Source organism: Zonotrichia leucophrys, chromosome 2 (genome assembly GCF_028769735.1).
Source record: "Zonotrichia leucophrys gambelii isolate GWCS_2022_RI chromosome 2, RI_Zleu_2.0, whole genome shotgun sequence".
Lineage (NCBI taxonomy): Eukaryota > Metazoa > Chordata > Aves > Passeriformes > Passerellidae > Zonotrichia > Zonotrichia leucophrys.
In genome coordinates, this window is record NC_088171.1 from 43,999,454 (window position 1) to 44,018,921 (window position 19,468).

A 19,468-nucleotide genomic window follows, 5' to 3' on the forward strand; every position below is an offset into this window, starting at 1 on the left:
GTGTGTCGTGTCTTTGTTTTAAAAGAAACTGGCATTTACATGAAGTGAATGAGCTTGTTTTGATATCATTGCAGATACAGGCTTTGTTTCATGTCTTGTTCCATATTGACTTTAGCTTGTGACTGTGAGATCACTTGAGTGATTTATAAGACAATAATTATGGAGTGTACTGAATTAGAAAATTAGTGCAATAATCCTGGCTGGGCAAAAAAACCCCATCCCTCTCTCAAAAAAGCTTCATTTTCCTTCCTTCTTCTTTCCTTCCTATTTGTAAAAACCCTCCTTTTTCCTGGTAGGGTAACTTTGAATTTTAACCCAGAGAATTACTTTTGGAGCTTGAAAAGCATTATAGTGGATTTGTTTTGACATTGTAAAATTATTTTTAATATATTACAATGTCTGAATACTTTAATATTCACTACTTGGAAATAGTGCTTTCCTTCAAAATAGTTCCTTGCATTTCCTGAAAGGATGATGAGATGACACTGATGACAACAGGGCAAGACTATCACCTAAAAGCATATTGAAAAAAGGATGTCTAAAGGTCTCTGTGGAGAGTCAAAGACACAGTGGTATTTCTTTCCCTTGTAAACTTGTGCATGTGGATCTCTCCTCACTGTAGCCTGAAAATGTGGCACTGGCTCAGGCCCATGCTGTCATTTGAGGAGGTATTGTCATGAACAGACACTGGGGTATTTCTGCAGTTGCTATTGAGACTTGCCCCACATGCCATGCTCAAAAGTGCAGTACAAATTTCCTTGTTAATATTACTGGACTTGTAATTCTTCCTTTTGCCTGTGGGACTCCTAGGAAATTTGCCAGAAAATGGGGCTGCAGACAGAACATGAATGCACATTCAGTCTGCTTTATACACGCAGTTCATCCATGGCTCCTCCTGACCCTCAGTATGCCCATAACACCTGGACTGCCAATGTGCTGGAGATGTGATTGTGTGAAGACAAAGATCTTGCACTACTTGGCCCTCTTCCTAGGGCTGTTACCACTGAGCTGGGCGGGCCTGAACAACATGACCTCTGACAGAGGTCATTAAAAAGAAATAAAAAAGATAAATCTAGTTCAATGTCATTTCTTACAGAAATGCTCTCATGTCTGTTCAAGCTAAAGTTTCTTTCATACAGCAGTTCTGCCGTTCAGAAGTTGGACAAATTGGACAGTTTTTGAACAATTACTGTCTTTGGCAAGTGGGGCTGTAGCTGTTCAATATTGTAGTGTGTTCAGTATTCCAATACAATTTCAGTACACAATCCCTAGTATTCATTTGTTAATAAAGACAGATAGTAAAATCTGACAGTGCATGCTGATGAAGAGTCTCGAACAAACTTTGGTTTTGTGAAGGGACAGCAGCTATAGCTTTCACATAGTAAGTCTTAACTTGTGGTTGATACTCTTCCATGGGATTTGACTGCTTTGTGCTCTGCTGGTCTTGGAGTCCCAGAAATCTAGGTAAGTACAGATGAATGCTAGATTGTCATCTTAGCTTGGAACTGTCATTGCTAAGTCTTTAAACAAATGTTACCAAGTGCCCCTTTCCCAGCACAAGTCCTACTTTCTGAATAAGGTATGTTATTCTAGACAAATAAAATTTCAGTCTCTTAAGAACGATTTTGCCTTATTGCAGGGTGGGCTTAGTTGAATGTAGTTCACTTACATTTGGCAGAAGTTTTGGTGCTGTGTTTTCCAATGGAAGGCAAAATACTATCAATTAATCTAGTTCAATGTCATTATATATAAAACATGCCTGGACTGAATTCCATTGCCATTCTTCTGGCTTGTCTTGTGATTCATTAGCACCTTACAGCAGGTTAGAGATTTTTTTCCCAGAGCAGTTGAATCAATAGTGGGAACTTTCCATAAAAAGAGGCATTTCTTATGGTGTAGAAATAAGCAACAACCAAGGAATTTACCTGCTTCTACTGAAGCTTGGAATAAAGGATTTTGGTTTTAATAAGCAAAGGCCCTTTATTTTTTAATTTTCCTACAAAGAAGATGGAAGACCTATAATGAGTCAAAAAGGAAAACTGTAATACTTTAAATTCTGCATGGTAACCCTAGAATCAGTAATTATTTTCTTCAGCCTACAGGACTGGGTTTTGCATGAATCTGTATCATTCAATTAGCAATAAAGAACAGCTGAATTGAGAACATATTTCCACTACAGTAATTCTTAATTGAGTCAGCTTTCCCAAAGGTGTTCTCAAAATGCCATGTGGTCACAGCAGTGTTTTTAATCCCAAAATGGAATATTTGACCTTATTCTAGTCTTTTGAATTATCTAATTGAAAATATGGTTTCTTAGCAACTCTCAAGGATTTTTATGATCTCCAGCAGTTTTCTGATATGGAATTCAGAGTAAATGAAAATCTCTCTTCTCACCAGCACTAAGAAAGTGGAATCAAATACACCTGCATTTTTATATTTAAGACTTATTTTCAATGCGACTATTTCTGATGATTAAGAACTCTAGGGAATTACAAGCTTGGTAAAATAAAGCATATGAGATCATAAGGGAGAAGAGAATGATTTGGACAATAAAGAAATTCAGGTTTAGTTAGTAAAATCAATAACTGTAACCCCTTTCAACTATTAAATAGTAGTCATCTGATGGCAATGTGATGCTGTAGGCTGCTGTACATAGAAACCTATGGGGAAATGGGTTGTGAGGCTCTGGCTTGTGGTTGGGTGTTCGTGCCATCTGCTGGTAGTTCAGTAAGTAGCAGCTTTTCTACTGGAAAAAAAGTTGCATCTTGCTAGGACAGGCTGTATCTCAAAACTAGTTTTCTCTTTAACATCTTACAGATCTATTATTTTCTCACTGACTATATTTGGGCTGTATCAACACTCAGCTGTACAGTATAAGAGATCTCTCCTCTAAATCCTAAGATACTGTGAGTTATTTCCATGGGAACAGAGGTAACAGGGAGCATAAGCAGGACTGAAAACTTGAGCACACAGTGCAGGAATCAAGCTTGAATTTTGCTAAGTTATGGGCAAAACTTTAATGATTAGAGGTGGAAGTCATGATTTTACTAAATGCAAGAAACGAAGTGGGTTCTTGAGACGAAAAAGCACAAATGTAATTATGTTTTACATAGGAAAAACCACTAGTTTCTTAAGAAAAGTATTTATATAAATTGACTAATGCTGGAAAGTTTGCTAGTGCAAAGCACTGAGAAATAGATTACGTAGGATTAAAAAAATTGGTTTTCAGTATTACTGTGTAGATAGCAAGGGTTTATGAAGTAATTAGTGTACATAGGGGAAGTCAGAACAGGTCTGGTTTTTAATATAGCCATTGTAGAACGAATAAGAGTGACAACAGCTTTAATAGCAGAGGATTGTACACAATTACTGTGACAACTACTGAGAATTAGCAAACCCGTAGAAACTTGCTTCCATGTGACAGCTTTGTGTGTGCATGTAACTCTTTCTTTAACACATCACAGGGGGAAGGGGAGAAATAAAATCTGAAGTTTCTCCCTGAGTATTGTCACAGCCTGCAATACTGCAAGCATAACTCACTCAGTTGTCACTGAGCAAAGCTATCTCTCCCTGCCAGTAAAAGTACTCCACCAGTAATGACTGATTTTACAATATTTTCAGATCTGCCAGTTTCTATTTTAATCTCAACTGTTAGACTGTGACCACTGTGTTCCTCAAACACAAACTTTAAAGTTGGATTGTTTGTAAATGAAGTGTTCAGGGAGATGTGGCAGAGCCAACTATAAATGTTCGGGAAAAGAATTCCTCTAAAATGCTGAACAACTTTGCTTCATTTTCAATTAGACTGATACCCTTAAAGAAAAACAAAACACCACAACTTTTAGACAGCATTTCTTTTATACAAATTTAAGTTACAAAATGTAAAGTTACAAAATGCAAGTTACAAAAAGGTAAATAAAAATCCCCTGAAGCAAGGTTTTTGGTAAAGACTGAATCAGGAACTTGTGTGAAAACAGTTAAGCAAATTCCAATACAGTCACATATTTTATTGTTACTTCTTTCATCAGCATGGCATTAGAAGTTATTCCAAGAACAGTGCTTTCAGTCATCCACTTCCAGTGCTGCAAACCTGTTAACATTGCATGAATGCTGAGTTTCTGGCACAGCACGTCGGGTGACTGTTTTTTTCTTACGAGATGCTTTCCTTTTTTTGCAGGACTCTGATTTGGTCTTGGTTATCTTCTGAAAGAAGTCTGGAGAGACCACTGACTCCATGGTATTTAACAAAACCAGATAAAGCTGAGCCATTTTTGGAGATAAGAGAAACAGATTTTCCACTGAAGGTGCTGATTTAAGCTCTTGATACAGTCTGTGCACAAGGGTCCCAGTGTAAAGCCTGCCCAAAAGAAGGATAAAATCTGCATTTAGAATTGCACCTCAGCAGGACAAGTACAGAAAGATGTTGTTTGATGACAAAAACATACAGTATCCAACAGTCAACTCCTATGCCAAATGTATTTTTCTTTATAACTCCTTTTAAGAAGGGAGTTTTGCTGTAAGTAAACCAAAGGAGTTTGACAGAGAAAATAAAACATTCATTCCACCAGGGGAGGGGCTTGTGTGGAAAGCAGATCTCTGGAACAACCTTACCTACTTAGGTCTGGTTCAGAGAGAGGAGTACCCAGTAGCTGGTTGAGATACAATCCCATCTGAAGACAGCACTGCCACTGGCAAAAACTGTGTGCAGCATCTAAATCAAAGTCGTTATTTTGCACTTTCTTTTCCTTCCATTTTAGAAATTCGTTATATGCAATGCTGTCATCTTCAGCAGGTAGAACGGTAGGATCTAGGTTATAAATAAAAAAATAACTTGGAAATAAATGTTCTGCTGTGAACAGTACAAAAGGTATCTGCAATATATAGAGTAATGTCTTCTCCCTGGTTCTACCTGAAAGGAGAGTGTAGCCCAGGTGGGGTGGTCTCTTCTCCCAGGCAGCAATCACTAGGGCAAGGAGAAATGGCCTTAAGTTGCATAGGAGAGGTTTAGGTTGGACATTAGGAGGAATTTCTTCCCAGAAGGGTGATTAGACACTGGAATGGGCTGCCCCAGGAGGTGGTGGAGTCACTGTCCCTGGAGGTGTTTAAGGAAAGACTGGACATGGCATTCAGTGCCATGGTCTGGATGACAGGGTGGTTTCTGCTCTGTCACGGGTTGGACACTGATCTCAGGTCTTTTCCAACCTAATTGATTCTGTGTGATCAAATCCAAACAAGCTTTCCACCTCACTACAACCCACCTGGAAACCCTGTCAGTCTGGTTTCTATAAACCAGAACTTAAAGAAACTGTATAACCCTGGCATGCATCATCTTTGCCATTAAATGAAGGACTCCTGGAGGAAATGTCCATAACCCTAACAGGTATAAACATTACTGAAGCAATTTCTGTGATTATTTCATATTTTCAAATTTGCAATGCATAGGCAGAAAAAGTGTGCCTGGGCAACTCAGCATTTTTAAGTACAAATGTTTTTAGAAAAACTCATAAACAAAAAAGATATTGGAATGCTTCAATAGTAGTTTTGTGATGCCTGAGTACATTAAACATATTTTTAGTAACTTTTATATCTGAATTAATTTTGATCCTGAAGAAAGTACTTATGAAGGCAAATTAATGTTTCACAATGTGTTGAAGTACTGTTTTACCTATATAAAATGTTAAATTGATGGTTAGCACTTTTTCTTTGTGCATATCAATGTATATAGTGTGGCACCTCAGGATATAGTGCAAATCAAGGCTAATTCTTCTAAATTTGGACAACTCCCTATAAGTGCGGAAAAATAAATTATGGTCTGGATTTTTGTAGTAGCTGAACACCTGAAATTGTATTCTTTGGAGACATACCTGGATCATCAGTTGTCCTCTGCAGTTCTCCAGAAACTATCATTAGAAGCAGAGCCTTTAATTGGTTCAGCTTAACTTTTGGTTCTGAACAACGTATCCAGTAACACGTTACAGCAACAGGGAGTTGTAAATGACTTGGGAAAGGTTCTAGGGAACTCATTTTCACTCCCAGAGTCTCCAGCAAAAGCATCTGACGGCATGAAACAGGCACCTGAAAATAAATTTAAAAGTGGAGGTAAGAGATTTGATCTGTTGTGAGCAATTTGTAAAAGACCAATAAGTTCCAGGTTAAATTAGTTACCGTTATACGTTTTTGATAAAAAATTATTTCAGTTTCATAGATATTCTGAACAGGAAATATTTTTTTAAATACTACTTAAGACTTTTAAAATGACACAGTTAAACGTCAGGGAGAAAGATAAAAGTAACTGGTAAGTAATTAATTCCTAGCACATGTTCCCTTTTTGCTGAGCCATTTAACTTTCAGAAAGTGGTGTTGTAAGCTTTGTCCATAACTCCATGCATGCAGAATTGCAGCAGGCTGTTCAGCTGCAATCTGAGTGCTTTGTAAACCTTGATTAAGATTGTTTTGCCTACTCTTAGGCAGACTCCCACAACAGCAGAGCAACTGAAGTCAGTTTTGCCTGGAGTGCTTTAAATGCTGAATATTTCTTCTTCTAACCTTTTGTTCAATCGAGATTTCCTATATATTCACTAAGGAAAATTGTTGTAGTAGCAAAGCTCATATTCATTAAACAAACAGCACATACACCAATGCTGAAGTAAGGTGTCATTAATGTCTCTCAGCATGAAACTTGATTTTTTGAAACTCTTTAAGTGTTGCATATTATTTAAAAGGTGTGTGCCAATAACCTATATAAAGTAACCTGTACTTTGGACCCATAGCTATCTGTAGCATTTAATGGGTGTAACTGTGATAGACTTGGTTCCTTTACAAAGGAGCCACCAGCAAGTGATAAAAACATTCAACATTCAATATGTCAACAGTCAATCTGACTGCCAGAATGGATAGAGCACATGTGCCTTAAAAATGCAGAATTAAGACACACTGATTGTATTTCTGGACAAACAGTATGCAGAAATTTCTGCATACAAAACTTCGGTTATGCAACTTCGAGAATGGGAGATTACTTCCCATTATGGCAAGAGTTACAGTGTTAATCATTAGAATTTACACTGAAGTGCTACAATGGTGACTGGAACTAACCTAGTACAACTTTCCTGTGGTTTACAGGTGTTGCTCAGGTGCTGTTCTGCTCTGTCTGGCAAGCATGAGAGCCGTGTTAGCAGGAGCATACTCGGGGCAGGTAAAGCTGCTGGGCAGCTGTAGCATTCACACCTGGAATAATGGCTTCTAGTAAAAAGGCATGAGTCAGATTTTGTTTCAGAACACTGCTCTGAAACATCACACAACTTGATCAAATACTAATTAGGTTTTGTAGTGCTAAAATCAGACTTTCCTAAACTACATGAAACTGAAATCCTTTCCCAAAAAAGCAAGTATTAGTTTAACAATATATAGGATGAAATAAGGGCTTCCAATGAAAAATGCAGGGAGTATTGCATATACACACAGACTACAACTTCTCATAATTTGTCTTAGTACACTTGGAGGGGGCAGGAAGGAAAGGAAGTGAAGACAACCTGATGTAGCTTCATATCACAGATACTTCTGTGTTACAGTAGTTACTGTTTTTGTGTCACTCGTGACACACTGTTAACTATGATCTGTTGTGACAACCATTTACCTCCATTAACTTGTCCAAAGGAAAACGATCATCACAAAAATCTGGGGGTAGGCTTGCTGCTTGAACAAATGTTTTTTTAAGTGTCTTTTGGCATCTGTCAAATTCACATACAACGGGCAGCTCGTTGGTCTGCTTACTTGGAGAGGCATCTTCAGTACTGTGAGACACTCTCAGAAGCAGTCCATAGATAACTTGTCGGATGGGCAAAGCTGTGCCATGAGCACTGGGTCTCTGCATGTTCTCCACCTGAACGCGGAGGAAGGTACTTCTAAGGATCAGGGCATTGATGACGAACGGGGCCAGCTTACCTTTCGCAAAAGCATCAAGTACCCACTGCGGCACGTCTGCTTTCCTGGCAGCCTCGCACTCATAGCTCCCATTCTGAAAGAAGTCCTCGAGATTCACGTCGGACGGAGCATAGTCCTCCATCGAAGTGCACAGAATCTCCCGTATTTCTTCCCTCTGGTGTTTCTTGAGGTATTTCAGCACGTTGTCCACGGCCTCGGCGGGCTCCGCAAACTGCGCCAGCCAGCTCAGCAGCCCCTGGAGGCGAAGGTGCCTGCCGCCCCTGCCCGCCGCGCAGCCCCTCGGCAGGCGCACCTTGCTGAAGAAGGCTTCCAGCGCCTCCAGGCCCACGAAGTCGTTGCCGTGCATGACGGCGAAGAGCGGGAGCAGCGCCTTGCTCAGGCTGCCGAAGTGCCCGCAGAAGCGCTCGGCGGAGAAGCAGCGCGCGGGCACGAAGCACCCGTGCGGCGCGGCGGCGGCGGGGACGCGCACGCTCCGCCACTGGAAGTGGGACAGCGGGCAGTAGCCGCCCGCCAGGTCGAACACGAAGAAGTCGCTGTCGAGGGAGAGCACGGGGCAGCCCCAGCGGTTCGCCAGCCCGGCGATCTCCCGGTCGGCCTCGGCGAAGCACTGCACGAAGGGCACGCCGAGCCGGCCCAGCGCCTGCACGAAGGCCTCGCGGGTCAGCAGCGGCGCCAGGCAGCCGCCCGCGCCCCGGGACAGCCCGTGGGCCGCCCGCAGCTGCTCGGCGGCGCGGCTCCGCAGCGTGGGCAGCTTCCTGTCCTCGGCGCCGCGCCCGCCGTCCAGCACCACGAAGGGCGCCACGCCGCAGGCCCGCAGCGCGCCGAAGAAGTCGCGCACGGCCGCGGCGAAGGCGCCGTAGTCGCCGCCGCGTCGGAAGTCGGCGTCGGGGGCGAAGCAGAGGCAGTGGTAGAGGCTGCTGCCGTCGATGACCAGCTTGGTGTCCCGCACCCGCAGCTCGGTGAAGAACACGCCGCGCTCCTCCACGAAGCCCGTGAGCCCGTGGACGCCCATGGCGCCGGAAGCGGTGCCGGCAGTGACCCGCGCAGGGGGGAAGGTCCTCCCATCCCTGATCCGCTTCCTCCCGCTCCTCCCGCTCCTCCCGCCGCTGCTCGGGCGCGCGCGCCGTCTCCTGGCGACGGGGCCGCCAACGGCGCGGGACGGGCTGGGAGCGCTGAGGGCCCCGGGAGCGGCGGCCGCTCCCGCCCTGCCGGCCCCAGGCCAGCCCCAAGCTGGGCACCCCCAGGCACCGCAGCCCCGCCGGCGGGACGGCCGCTGGAGCGGCGGGAGGCGGCGGGGACGTGCGGCACAGGGAGTGCCGCCTGTCCCGGAGGGGTGAGGAACGGGGACGCCGCCCTCGCTCCTCGCTATGTGGGTACTACCCGGTGTTTTGAGTCTTGTGCAGTCTTGAAACAAGGTAATAACATCCCCGAGGTTATGCTAGGGAATCTCAGCTTCCCGAATGTGCGCCAGGGAGATGCTAAATCTGACAGTCGAGTGCATTTGTCCCCCTTTTACCACCGTCCTCAAACTCCTTTGCTACCAGCACTAATAATAAAATTTAGTTATCATTTCTCTAGGAAGAGTAAAAAAATCGGCTAAGTGAGGTGATGTTGCTGTAGCCTTGGGTTCATAAAGATGCTGCAAAAAAGAAGAATGGAGCCAGTGTTAAAAAGTTAATTTTATAATTTTTTTCCATTAAGGAAAAAACAAGGAAAATCTCTCTTTTTTTTTATTTTTTTTTTTTAATTTTCAAAACATTTAAAGGAGCAGACCGGTGAAGTCATCACCAGGAAAAAAAAATCAAGGTGGTAAATACTGAAGATATTTAGAGCTAAAGACTTTAGAATTCGTGCTGCAGGGGAGGAAGGGTGGCAAATGTTAATGTAAAACAATGGTTTGTAAGGAATAAAAAGAAAACCTGATAAAATTGAAAAATGGCCTTGATTGGCAAAGAAGGGATTATCTTGGAAGCAGAAAATGTCAGAGTATCTTAGCTGTTGCTAAAGAAACCTGAAGGTTAATCTTTCTTACAGAAACTAAGAAAGGTCAGGGAAGAAGTTGAGATGGTTTGCACTCAGCATGTGTAGGTGGAGCTATGAAACCCTAACCAGCAACTTTCCTTTAGTTTGAAGCACAAAAAGGAAGATTTAACTCTAGCCAAGGAAGAAAATATTAAAAAATAGTGAACCAGACATTGTAATTGCATTGGTTGGCATCAGCAGGCTGCCTGGCTCTGGGACGGGACTTGGGAATGGTGGATGGGACAAAGGAAATTCCTTACCAAAGATACTGGATAGGGCATACTGAGATTTGTTTTAGGAAAAGAGAGCTGGGGACTTGATTGCTTTGGGTTATCAAACTTTATTGAAGCAATTGATGTTGCTTCTTGGGAAACACCTGCTCAGTGGGAGGTGGGCACTGGTAGTAAAGGAACACAAGGAAGGTTGGGCTAAAGGTTTGAGTGAGGTAGGAGAGGCTGTGGTTCATGTACTTGTTGAAGAATCCATCAGTCTTATGGATGAGTGAATCTTTAAGGTCTGTTGGCTCCTAAAAGGCATTTCTTCCAGAGGCAGTGCTCAGCAATCCACCTCTTCTGTGCCACTAAAATGCACCTGTGATGCCACAATGGCAGTCACTGGCCCCTGCCTCATAACACTCTTCAGCAGTAGACACTAAAGCATTTCACAAAGTTACATGATAATTATTACTATTGTTATATAGGGAGGGAACTTGAAGCATAGAGAGTGAAAGGTGGGAGGCATTATTAGAAATAAAGCATAGAAGTTAAACTCAGTGAGCTACTTGATCTTAAGCATGGTTTTGTTATGTAAAGGTTTGTCATACATTCTTAGGCCCAAGTAAGTAGGAAAATTTGAGCTGTGTTAAATGACTTCAGAAAGAAAAAAATAAGTATAGATAACTCAGCAGAATTTCTAAGTGCACTTATTTCTAAAGGAATTTATGAAGGCATAACACAGTAATTGTAAGAATATAACAGTAAATGAAAAGTGCATAAGCTTTCTAGAATTGACAATATAATATTTTATGGAGTTCATCTTTCTGCCCTCTGCTCCTCTACACCTCAACAAGATCCATTTGGGCTCCTTCAGACAGATTTGGAGTTACAGAGAAATAATTTTCTAGCTGATTTTCTTTCCTTAGCATTGGCATTTCAAATTTTTTGTCAGTGTTGCTGAAAGAGAATAAAGAAACAGTATTAGGAGTGCTGTAGTTTAAAAAACATGCAGGATTTGTATTATTAAGATGTCCTGTGGTAATTAAAATTTATCTGTGTTTCATAACATGCTGACAGTGCAATGTCAGGCTTTTTGGTACAGTGTGACAGCAGCTCAGCAGATGGGTATGAAAATAGGTTCTTGTGCCTGTACACACACAAACACACACACACACAGACAGAGAATTTGTTGTTGCAAGATACAAATCTGTTAGCTTAATTTAGGCTCTGCATTCATTTGGCAGAGAAGCCAGTGACTTGTACCCTAAAGTTGTACAGCTTTTAAAATTAGGCAGTTTGTCTTTGCTCTTCCAAAACCACCACCAAGACAAGGAAAATCCTGTTTATGTGCTTGCCTTGGCCTTGAAATGATGTGGTGAGCAAGGCCAGTGTGGGCCTGCTGCTCTGCAGTGCTGGTGGGTGGTAGCAATAGCAACACTGATCTTGCAAGACCTTTGCTTGTTCCAAAAGGATCTTCCAGCAGAAGGATGCAGGTAGCATTATATAAAGTAATGAAAACAATATTGTTTTGTTATGTGCAGTGAAACACCTCCCCTTTTTCATTTGGAATGAGGAAGGCTGAGTAAACAATGTTACTCTGAGCTCGTGTTGAGCTGTTGAAAACCACAGAAATGCCAGAGCTTGGCCTTTGCAGTCCTTATGTTTGCAGAATTAGGACCTCAGTTAGACAAGAATTCCCAACCAAAGCTGATTAGTTAGAAAGGTTGGAAAGGGGAGTTATGAAAGGGCACAGTGAAGGAGAAATGAACTTTAGGCAGAGTTGGGTTTGATTGGAAGTCTTGCAGATTTTCTGTAAAACTGATTTGCAGAAGATACTAATAGTGAGTCATGGTGAAGCTGTGAGGTCAGCACAGGAACAGATGGTGAAATCTGAGGGGTAAATATAAGAGCAGAGAAAACAGAGATGGGAGAGAATCAAATTAGGAGTGGAGGTTATGCTTCAATATGTACAAAAATCTTGAAATTAGCATCCTGAAATGCAGATATTTTTGGTGTCAGGTACTGTGGTGGTATAAAGACAGGTGGTGAGGAAGAGTGCCATATCTAGGGGAACTGTGCTATCAGTGAATAGTTCAGTGAATTAATTTAAGGTTCATTTAGAGGAAGACTGACTATGTCATCTACTTTATCTGGAGTTTGTTTATCAAGTCTGCTGCCTGCAGTTTAGCACCTAATGATTCCACTTAATTTGTGTTTGCTGCAAGCTGGGACTGTAAACACTGCCACAGAATTAAATGAGAAGTTTAATAAGAAATATACATTGACAAATCAATATTTTTCTGTTTCAAGTGATTTCTGTGAACATCCATGGAAGAATAAAAGGATTTGAAAGCTACATCCATGAGAAATTTGTGTAGTTTTTGTTACACAGAGAAATGCTGAAGTTTCAAGAAACTGCTAAGCATGTCACTGTTGCCAGATTTAATTCTGCTTGCTCAGATGCTGTGATTGCAAGAAGATACACTATTCAGAGGAAACTTGGCAATGGAAGCTTTGGAAGTGTGTATTTGGTTAATGACAAAAAAGCAAAACAAGGAGAAGAATTGTAAGTAAACCCTTCACATGCTTTAAATAAAAGTGTTTGGAACATATTTCTTGCTTTGTAGATATTTTCTTTGTATTTGTGTCTCATCTCTCAGTTTGGTGTTACGTTGCAACCTTAACTGTCTAACTTTGGTGAGAATGTAAGGTAGAAGCAGATTTTTTTTTTGATAACTCTTAATTGGATGCTTTCAGGAATTGATTCTGTGTTACTGTAAAGACTCAGATTGTTGGAGGGGTTTAAAAAAAAATCTGTACAGTATTGATGACCTAATTTTATAACTGAGTTGTCTGAGTACAACCTGAGAAGGAAGAGGTACAGAAATTCCAGTAAACACCTTTCTATTTGCTGTATACCTAACTGGTAGAAAGTTTGACTTTTTTTTTTTTTAAATTGCCAGCAAATCTTGATTTTTTTTAGCTTGCCTGAATTTGGAGAAGTCTCATCAGTTTTATTGATAAACCCTTTGGGATCCTGAAGCCACAATGAGAAAAGAACATTTTCAGAGTGTTGACATTCCTGTGTCTGGGTTTGATGTTGGGTGGATTTCCTGTTGTGTAGAACTGTTTGTCTACCTTGATAGTGATACCAAGTGAAATTTAACTATAAATATTTTTGTTTTATTCAAAAATATTTGTAAGGCTCTTTGTCTATAGTCAGAAACATCTAATCAAGTTGTTCCTCAGCCAGAAATATGTAATTCCTTTAAAAAGGGGGGGTTTACTGGTCCTTATTGATGGACACATTACTGAGCACTTATATGATTAAAGGGCTTTTTCTGATTCATTTGAGCCTCGCTTTTGCTACTTATGGCTACCCATTATTGGCAATATTGCTTTAGTAAGAGTGTAACCAAGAGATAATTCTGTCAATTGTTTTCCTTCTACATCAGTTTGCAGCATCTCAGGTCCTTGGATTACTGTTAGTGTCCTCTAAGCTCTTAGCTTTATTTCACATGGCTTAAACAGTTTTGACTCTCTCACAGACTTAGCTACACTTTTCTCAAAAAAGTGTTCTTCAATGAAATAGTTCATTAAAACCAATAAACCAGTATTTTTCATTTTATTTTTTATGTTAAAAAAATGGGATGACAGGAACTACCTGAGCTTCTAAGACACTTCAGAATTCAGCTGCTACTAAACTCATTCTTGCAATATTAACAGTATAGTGAAATGTGGGTCTCACACATTTGCTGCTATAGCACAACCTGCCGAACCTCAAAACAAGGAACATACCATAAGCTTTTAAGTGGTTATTTTCATTTTTTTCTTAAGAGTTTTGAGTGACTGCCTTGAACAAACATTCACTGCCTGCAGCATTTCATGCCTGCGTTTTGTTAGGGATGAGCTTGTCTGTGCTCTGCTATCTTCAGGACAGAGACTGAATATCAAATGAAATGTTTTTGGTTTTAGTTTTAATTTTTTATCAGTTTCTTTTTGTGACCACAGTACAATAGAAATACATCGGCATTTAACCAGCCCAAGTGCTCTGAGATGCACATTGCTGTGTTTAAGCCTTCCATCACGAGGGGGTGCTCGCCTATCACAGTTCATTCCTTCCTTGCCTCTAGCGTGAATCGACGAGGGAATCCCCCCAAATTTCTGCCACTTATATGCTAGTGGATGACAAAAATACTGTCCCAGCTGAGCATGAAAGCACAGGCTATTTATCATTATATTTATGATGATATAGAGTGTAGGATTTAGAAATGTTGGTTTCTTAAGGTGTTAAAATATACTAGAGTCATATTTTGATACTGCTTTCAGATAATCTCATATGGAACCGTACTGGTTGCTACTTATGTTATAGATATTTTTGAATGAAAATCTATGTGGTTAAAAAGAATGATCTTAATACAGCTCTGAAGGCACTTTGATAGAAATAAACCCACAAACAACAGAACTGTGATTTCTGCAGAATTAGAATTTTATTTTTATTGTTTCAGAGATGATCTAGAATGTGCTGAGATGAATGTTATATACAGTGTAAATTCAGCCACAGATAATTTCCTGAAAACTACAATAGTCCAAAGCACTCTGAAAAAATATAGGAATAAATCATAGGAGTACTAACTCTGAATAAAAGTCACATATTGCTACAGGAGCTGTTCAGGGATATCTTTCTTGATTTTCCATTAGTCACAGTCTACAGGATGAGTTAATGCAGAGACTAACAGTGATTATTGTCTGATTTCAAGTATGCTCAGCAAAGCTTCTGCATGATTCTAGGAACAGTTTTAAGTTGTGCCTTCTATTTTGTTACCTCTCAAGGATCATATCTGTGGTGAGTGAAGTGTTATGCACAGAGTTGCTTCAGCTGGGAAGAAGAGAGAGTTGATTATTTGGGGCATACCCCAAACGAACAGATTTATTTCACATAAGATTTTCAGGGCTGCTCAGGCCAGCATTGCCTGCCTTTCTAAGAAGTACATGCCATCTTCATGCTTCTCTCCAGTTCTTTGTATGGATGGGATGAGGATTATTGCCTTCCTCAGACCATACTAGATCAGTTTGATATGGTTGACTTGTCTAATCTATAAACAATAAGTTATGAAGTACCACAAGTATAGTGCCATATGTAGATCCCTTACTACAAGTCCCTCTTAAGTGTTGCATTCTATGACACATTCCTTGCCTGTAGCTTTAAGTTCCTATCTGTTTTTTTTGGTTGGTTGGTTTTTTGCTTAGTTTTTTGTTTGTTGTTGGTTGTTTTTTTGATTGTTTGTTTTTTTGGTAAATTTTATTTTCTGGTGGAAGAACTTTTGTTCCTGTTGTATGATTCTCATTGAGTATGACAGGGGGTTAAATATCTCAGATGCAAGTCCCTGCAATTTATGTGAAAGCAGCAGAGTAGATAACAAAAAGAATGCCCTCATGGAGAGGTCAGAACCTGGGAGGTTCTTCACTATGACCAAAGTCTCTCATGTACTGAACAATCTATACAGGAGAGAGATTATCAATTTCTCCCCTTCTTTTGGAAGCAACTAGATCAGAATTCATATCTTAGACCCTAAAGTCAGTTAAGCACAAGAGACACATCTGTACAAAGCAAGCTTCTTAGTTCCAGTTTAGACAGGATGTCTTAGTTTGTGGATTATTTGATATTTATTTGTTCCTGGACAGTATGGCTCTAGATCTAACCAAAGCAGATAACTTGGTTAGGTTATAAAGAAAGTAGCAGGATTGTAGCAGCATTTTTGCATCTAAGTAATATTCCTGCAGTCACTTCTATGCTAGTCCCCCTGAATATTTTCTCTGTTAATGAAAACAGGTAATTATGGTTAAAGACAAAATGGTTTGCAGCAGAGATAAGTTCAGCACTAGCCTTGAAGGACAGCGCCTTCACTTAAAGGAAATGAATGTCCTGATCAATTATGCCGAGGGAAGCTCTGGGTTAAGTGCCACTGATTCATAACCAAGTATGGGCAAGCAGCTGAAGCACACAGCAGGCAATAGGGGCTGCTAGTTCATAAATATTCACAAGGTATTTACGTGTCCCTGTGGTGGAAGGGACATGCTGACAAGAGCCAAACTCCCTGGACTGCTCCACTGTGTGGAAACTGTGGGGTGTCAGCTCAAATTCTGCATCTGATTTGCATTATAGCTTTAATCCAGACTCATGCTAGGATTCCTTGGAAACTGTGGGCTTAGCTGAATAATTTATCATGTGACTTTCAATTATTTATGACTTCTTATAACAAATGATATAAAATCTAAAGGTGGGAGCGATTTGTTCCTTATGAATATCCAAGTGATAGTCAGCAGATTGCTGTGTTATCAAATCCCTGTGTTTGCTGCCTGTTTGCTTCTCTGAAGGTATTCCAATGGAATGGTCATTTGATGCTGAATTGATTAAAACAAACAAATTACTCCCTGCCATTTGTTGTGTGCATATTCATCTAATTACACTGCTTTCCTTTATTCTTCTCGTTTGTTTAATAAAAAAACCCCAGAAAGTAAAACTGGAATTTATTAGGGCACTTTGGATTTGTGAAAGAATATTCACAATCCTCTTGAAAACGGATCAAAGGTACATTTGCTGTTGGACCTTCCTGATTGTGGTTTATTTTTAAATAAGCTTTTCTTAGTGAAAAGTGCTTGGTTCTGTCATGTATACCTGTGCTTTTTCATGTAAGGCTCAGCTGCTGTGCCATGCCTGCTGATGGGGTACAGTCATGCTTGGCCCAAATAAGAGACCATAAAAGCATTGACCTTGTGGATTTAGCCTTGAGAAGTGAGCCTTCATGAGCTTTCCACTTGAGTGGCCAAGCATGACTTTGATATTCTGTGAGCAGTGTTACAGCAGTCAAGGCCTGGAGCTGAGTGTCCGAGTAATTTCCTTGCTGAAGCTGTGGAAGGGCAGCTGATGCTCTCATGCTTTAGTTCAGAGTACACCTGCAATGGAGGGAGTGAAACTGTGAATGTTTTCCTTCAAGTTTAGCAGGCAGTCCCAGCTATGTCCACAATGATTTCAGATCTAGTGCAGGCCAGTACAATCCTGATTCAAAGACAAGTTTGATAACCTTGGACTCACCCAAAGCAGCTCTCAATGGAATCCATGTGGGAAGGTGCTTTAGTCCCTACCTCCTGCATCCCTGTCAGTGCCCAGCTTTTCCTGCAGCCCAGCATGGCACAGTAGGGCTCCTCCAGCTCAATGGAAGAAAGTTTAGGACACTCCTGTGCTGGATGAGGTTCTGTGGGTGCTGCAGGGTAGCTTGGCTTTGAAGCACAAGACGTGAGATTTCAATCTGTCCAGGCTGGTGATGGATTTGTCAATTTAAAGTCAGGCTGCAGTCATTTGCACAGGCAATTACTGTGTAAAATTTTCTAGTTCCCTCATAACCAAAAGCATAAAACCCAGCATTCTGTGGCTTCTTTGGAAGCAGAAGATCCATACTGGAGCATGTCGAGACCCTTTGTTTGGCTTGTGTAACACAGGTGTCTGTGCAATCCTCCTCAGTGCTGTCTGATACAACCTTTACATCTGCTCAGTCACCTTTATGAGCTTTGGTGGTGTTTATTTTTAAGGGGTTTTTTTGTACTGCTTTCCTGTTAGTAACCTTTTTTAGACTAAGTATGGGAATAAATCACACAGGACTCCATTTTCTTCATGGTGGAAAAACACCATTCTTCATTCACATAACTCCTTTTTATAGAGTTTTACAGACCCTGTGTGGGGCTCTAATTGTTTAGAAGTTTTCTTGCCAATTATTTTATTTGTTAGTAACAATTTGTTTTTCTGTATTGATTGGTAACTCAAACTCTCAGTGTATACGTGCAGGGAAGTTGTTTGTGAAAGATAGTTTTCATTTTTCTGTGTAATGGTGCAAAATCAGTTTATGCAGGTGCAAGTTGTTTTTTACCCAGGAATAGCTTGTTATGTTAATGAATTGCTCACAACAGGGTTGCTTTCACATGGGAACTTGCAAAATGCTAGCTTTGACAAGGCCAGCTACTAATTCCAGGAGGGCAGGCTTGATTTTATGAAGCCTTTATGAATTTTCTACCTTACTGCAACAGTAAGTACCCTACTTTTTCTTTTTCGGTGGTACTTGTCCATTTGACTGGGGAGGATTCTAACTAGGTCTTTAACATATATAAGTGGGAGGCAATGTGCCTTGAGGGAAATACTGCTTGGGTTTACAATGGATCTTGTCCCCCACAGAGCCGAGCTCCCAGGAGCTCAGTGCTGCAGCACTCACCACCTTCTGGTCTGATGTGCAGGCAGTGAGCAGAGCTGGTGGATGAGTTCATTGGTTTGAGAATTGTTTACAAATAACGTTTTCAACATTGGGTGGAGAGCTGTGCTTAAGGCATTATTGGTAAATTACCTTTCTTTGAGGTGCATGGCAGAGACAGAATTTAATGATTTTGTAATTAAGCAAATGCCTTGAGATCGCTTCTGTCTCATTAATTTGCTGAAACTAATTTTCATGCATTTGTAAGCTAGTTTTAGTAAGAAAATGGGGAGAGGTGCAGTATTATTATTTAGGTTGAGCTGTGGCCACCTGCCTCAAAGATACTGTAGGTGTTTGAAATATTTGAATATGCCTATCTACTGTATCTTCTTACAGGCTACCCTTGTTGGCAAGGTGTTTCCTCTCAAGCCTGCACCAGGGTGGTTTGAAATTCTTCCATGCAGAATGAGTCTCCAGTTTTTTGTTGCATTCAGTACATTGTAATGATAAAACTGCTGCAGTGAGTGGAATAAATTCTGGATTTGCTGGACAGTCTCTGTACTTTTCCCTATTTTTTTTTCTGTTTTGTTGCTGTGCTTATGTGACTTACTAGTAACTGTAATTCCTAGTTCATTGTTTTGCTTACATCCACAGTGTGCCCTTCAAGTGTTCTAAAACTTTTTAATGTTGCTGGGTAGTTGCTTAAGTTTTGAATTGCATGTGATTCACTGGCTGTTAAGACCAGAGTATCATATTCAGAAGGGCTTAAAAGTATTAAAAGATTTTTATCTAACAATGGATGTCATATGCAATTAATTTCCTCAGCATTGCTTGATTCCCTTTGCCTTTGATTGTAGACTGTCTAGTAATGTGCTTTTGTAAATCTATAAACCATGCTTTTATCTTTTTCTACAGTCCTCTCTTTTTTTTTTTTTGGTACTATAGATACTTGAATGCATATAAAAAATAAACATTGAAGGAGATGCCTGATGGAAAGAGTCACGTAGGGAGAGTGAATTTTCTCATTAAAGTTGCAGCAATTACTGTTTA

At 40.7% G+C, this 19,468-nt stretch overlaps 2 protein-coding genes across 11 annotated transcripts in view; one reads left to right on the plus strand and one right to left on the minus strand.

Annotated features, from left to right (window-relative positions):
• Nucleotides 1–3,843: 3,843 nt before the first annotated feature.
• Nucleotides 3,844–8,961, minus strand: ASTE1 (asteroid homolog 1). The gene is made up of 4 exons (XM_064704773.1): nucleotides 7,634–8,961; nucleotides 5,865–6,075; nucleotides 4,612–4,807; nucleotides 3,844–4,357 (listed from the first exon to the last, which is right to left on the minus strand). Exons 1-4 carry the CDS (start codon nucleotides 8,951–8,953, stop codon nucleotides 4,063–4,065), a joined length of 2,022 nt encoding a protein of 673 aa, XP_064560843.1. The 5' UTR covers nucleotides 8,954–8,961; the 3' UTR covers nucleotides 3,844–4,062.
• Nucleotides 8,962–9,051: 90 nt separating this feature from the next.
• The window catches only part of NEK11 (NIMA related kinase 11), an 82,126-nt gene continuing 71,709 nt past the window's right edge, over nucleotides 9,052–19,468 (plus strand). For 3 of the 10 annotated variants that reach the window (XM_064704778.1, XM_064704783.1, XM_064704782.1), the window contains exon 1: nucleotides 18,396–18,562. Coding sequence is in view for 3 of the 10 variants with exons in the window: in XM_064704775.1 (XP_064560845.1) it covers nucleotides 12,575–12,744 (170 nt within the window). In the remaining 7 variants the exon portion in view is untranslated. Of the gene's footprint in view, nucleotides 9,357–12,488; nucleotides 12,745–18,144; nucleotides 18,260–18,395; nucleotides 18,563–18,814; nucleotides 18,939–19,468 lie in introns of those variants that run through there. The other 7 variants (XM_064704779.1, XM_064704784.1, XM_064704775.1 and 4 more) reach the window with 6 other exon arrangements.

What these genes read in the sequence shown, in the direction of transcription:
- ASTE1 (XM_064704773.1), bottom strand. Translation starts at nt 8,953, where the DNA reads ATGGGCGTCCACGGGCTCACGGGCTTCGTGGAGGAGCGCGGCGTGTTC. An exon ending in GAGGACAACTGATGATCCAG is followed by an intron (nt 4,808 to 5,864) that starts GTATGTCTCCAA and finishes TTTATAACCTAG; the next exon opens with ATCCTACCGTTCTACCTGCT. An exon ending in TCTGAACCAGACCTAAGTAG is followed by an intron (nt 4,358 to 4,611) that starts GTAAGGTTGTTC and finishes TCTTTTGGGCAG; the next exon opens with GCTTTACACTGGGACCCTTG.